At 35.5% G+C, this 3,630-nt stretch overlaps 1 protein-coding gene across 1 annotated transcript; it reads right to left on the bottom strand.

Annotated features, from left to right (window-relative positions):
* Positions 1 to 551: 551 nt before the first annotated feature.
* Positions 552 to 2,329, bottom strand: LOC132191014 (uncharacterized protein At1g28695-like). Its single transcript, XM_059606032.1, has 3 exons — positions 2,151 to 2,329; positions 1,703 to 2,068; positions 552 to 1,067 (listed from the first exon to the last, which is right to left on the bottom strand). Exons 1-3 carry the CDS (start codon positions 2,295 to 2,297, stop codon positions 552 to 554), a joined length of 1,029 nt encoding a protein of 342 aa, XP_059462015.1. The 5' UTR covers positions 2,298 to 2,329.
* Between the last annotated feature and the right edge of the window lie 1,301 nt (positions 2,330 to 3,630).

Genomic DNA, 3,630 nt, shown 5'->3' on the forward strand with positions numbered 1-3,630 from the left:
TTCAATCTAGTGTGCTACAGTAAATAGCTACAAATTGCTATTCACTGTAGTAGTTAAGGTATAATAGCTAATATGAAGCTATTATGTTGTAGCAAAAAAAAAAGGCAAAAATAGCTAAATGTAGCTAATATCTCTCTTTTAGCTACACTGTTGGAGATACTCTTAAGATCTCTTTAAGAAATCTTAACCATTAACTAGATATTCTCCAATCTAAACTGGACTGGTGAAGATCCTAACCTGTTCCACAAGCTAATGGTTAATCTATTGAATTTGTAAGAAAAATATGAAAAAAAATTATTGACACCAATTATTTCCCTCTTCGGAATCACAAAATAGCTAGGTGTAAAAAATAGATTTATTGATATTGCCTACATGCATGAGAATATTGTTCTTCACATTTTTGCATGATCATCATGCATGTCATGAAGAGCGCCGCCAACACATTTATTTTATGGCATGGATGAAAACTGAGAAGCGGTTATAGCCGTAGTCCCACACAGTATAGTAGATATTGATTCCTAACATTTCTCTTATTTAATTCGTCTCGTCGGTCACCATTTGTGCCCAATCCATGAGTCCGTACATGCCACATGCATCAACGTTGACAATCCAGATGTCAAACTATCGTTGGTAGATGTCCTCTTGAACATCTTCCAATCATGAATGAGAGCAGACAGATCCGCCAGCTTGGCACGAATAGTACGACAGCAATTGGCATGGACGGTTGTGAGAGCTTTGAAGTCTTTGGTGTCTTGACAGAAGCCAGTGAAGTATTTGGTGTCCAGGAATCTTACAGTGAGGCCTATGTCTCTTAACACACCTCCACGCATCATATTTCCTAAAATCAATTGATCATTTAATCCCGTAGAGTTATCTTTCCGGGCGTACCATGCATCAAATAATGAGATGGTCTTGTTGTTGGATCTGATCATGTAGAACCCGGTGTTCATGGGGTTGGCTTCTGACCCTTCATCACCGTTGAAAACATCTGTGCTGATTTCAAGATCAATGGTTCCATTTTGGCTCAGCCTTGGAAATGGATTCCTAAGCCACATCACATCAGTGTCCTGTCATAAAATTAAAAAATAAAAATAAAAAACTCATCAATTAATAATAATTCAGAAAGGTTTTGTTTCTATATTATTGTCTTCTGACGAAGTGACTGAGTTCTGAAGACCCTAAGATTTAAGATACATTATATACAAGTATAAAATCTTTTCATAGTCACTCCAGACAAGTTACCATTTATGAATAGTCAAATAAATTATTGCTACTTTCACGGCTTTCGGTGCAATTTACTCAGGATAAAGCAGCATGAACTTGCATTCACTGAAATAGGTTAGACAAAATCTTCGTAGCTCAGTCACTCAGTCAAGAAGACAATAATTCATAAATGAAACCTTGAGTCTATTTAAGGGAAGGAAATGTAGAGTTTCGGTAGACTGGACAATACTCTTTGCATGAAACTTACTTATCCATTCCTGCAACCTACTATCTTTGTAATATTTCTTTGTAAACTTTTGAAGCATCAAGCTTTGAAATGATTTCAAACAACTTATATCTTCATTAGCCGACCAGTTATTTGTAAGTGTTTATCAACATTATTCTATGTTAATTTATGGGCATCAATTTTCAGTTTATTTAACTGCTTCATTACTTGTGCTATAAATATAAAAATGAGTAAGAAAATTAATGAAGGTACCGTGAAAATGAAACTGTAGCCTCGCTTTAGTACGTCTCCCAGAAAGAGTGTTCTCCTCCACATCATCTTGATAAAATTATCGGACATGTAGAGCTTCTCAGCCTTGGAATCCATGTCGTCCTCCATTTCAAGCATGTAGCAATGAAGCCGAAGAAATTTGCAGTGTTCGAACGACGTCGGATCCATCGCAACTAATAGAAGGTGATCTACCAATTCCCGCGTATCTTCCCCGACCCAAAAACTATCCAAAAACATGTCAAGCATCGGCTTGTCTCCCTCCACGTAAGCCTTGTTCACAATGGTGATTATTACTGTCCTGTCCTCCATGGAAGCCTCCGACAAAGCTACCTCCAGTGCATCATCGCCCTTAATATATATATATATATCACATAAATTAATATATATAACACCGCAATAATTCAATTAAAGAAAAAAAGAAAAAGCTTACGGTTTTAGAGGGTTGACATTGGTTATATTGTACGGACAAGAGTGGCTTAAAGGAGGTGGGGAAGGCGACGAAGACATAGAGTAAACCGACGAACAAGAAGAGGGATATGAGTGCTATAAGGCCGACTCGATCCTTGTGCTTATTCATGTGTTTGCCGGAAAATGAATATTGTTTGGTTCCGGCCAGTTTCAGGTGTACCAGCGCTTGTATAGTGTCAGAGAGAATATATATGTTCTTATATTAAAGGAGATTTGTTAAATATATTAATGTAGAGAGAAAGAAATGAGAGAGAAGAGAGCTTGCATTTGCATCTGAGCTATATTTGAAGAAATTCATAAAATTATGAATATTAATGCGGAATAATAAAATAAACACAAAATATTTTACGTGGTTCAGTTAACGATCTACATCGACAGATAAAGCCCAAAGGCTACATTATGCTCTTATTGCTTGATTTATTTTACAATACGTACATGGCACTCTTATTTATAGGAGAATTGTGGTAGATAAGTTTGGTAACTTTGATTACTATCAAATATAATTTCAATAAAATCAATCAATCAGATTTGATTTATCATCAAATCTGATTATAGGAGATTATAATAAATTATAATGAAATCAAATCTCCTAATATTCTCTAACAATATTGACATGTGCATTTTGATATTATAATAGTCTCTATAAATAGATAACTTAGAAAATATAGTATATTTTGATAACATAGTTTGATGGCTGTTAGAAAATATATTTCCTTTCAATATCAGATTTTATGGCAACTAAATCTATCTCAATTCTCTTACAAATAAGAGTAAATTGTAGCTTTAACGACTTTATTATGTGAAACATATGTCATAATTTTTTATGTCATCCAATGACGTGTTGACATGTCAGCATTTCAGGAGTAGGCTTGGTTTTTGCTCATCAGGTTAAAGCTATCTTTTTTTATTTTATTTTTTGCGCAAGATTAATCACGTTGGGAGTGTTGTTTACCAAGATTTATTTGACGGTTGGATCATTCGGTAGCCTTTGGTAAAGGTTGTTACATCTCCTGACGCCAGCACTATTGGGATGATTCTTTGTGGAAAGTAAAGTCAACAAAAACAAAACATTAGATCGCAATTCGCAAAGAAAGGTAACGTGGAAGAGTATGAAAGGAGAGGAGGACTCAAACCCAAGGCATTAGAAGTCACCATTTATACATCAGACTCAGAGGGCCACCGGTATTATACCGTATGTACACTTCATCACTTATTTGATTGTTGTGTAGAAAATGAACATAAACACTTTCAAAACACTGAAGAGATAATTAGGCAATGAATATGAGGTGAGAAGATTTATTTAATTGCATAAACTCAAGGTGGTCCAATGGATGGGGCTATTAGCAAGAAGCGGAGTAGCTCTAAACCAATGAGCATACGGCTTAAGAAGGCATTCCTTCAATATTCATTGCGAGTAGCTTCCGCACATCACGCAGGTTATG

The sequence above is a fragment of the Corylus avellana genome, chromosome ca8 (assembly GCF_901000735.1).
Source record: "Corylus avellana chromosome ca8, CavTom2PMs-1.0".
Lineage (NCBI taxonomy): Eukaryota > Viridiplantae > Streptophyta > Magnoliopsida > Fagales > Betulaceae > Corylus > Corylus avellana.

Bases quoted from the DNA above. Each gene is read 5' to 3' on its own strand.
- LOC132191014 (XM_059606032.1), bottom strand. From the start codon at position 2,297: ATGAATAAGCACAAGGATCGAGTCGGCCTTATAGCACTCATATCCCTC. The intron at 2,069-2,150 runs GTAAGCTTTTTC...ATATATATTAAG, and splicing joins AATGTCAACCCTCTAAAACC to GGCGATGATGCACTGGAGGT. The intron at 1,068-1,702 runs GTACCTTCATTA...ATTTTATGACAG, and splicing joins GCTACAGTTTCATTTTCACG to GACACTGATGTGATGTGGCT.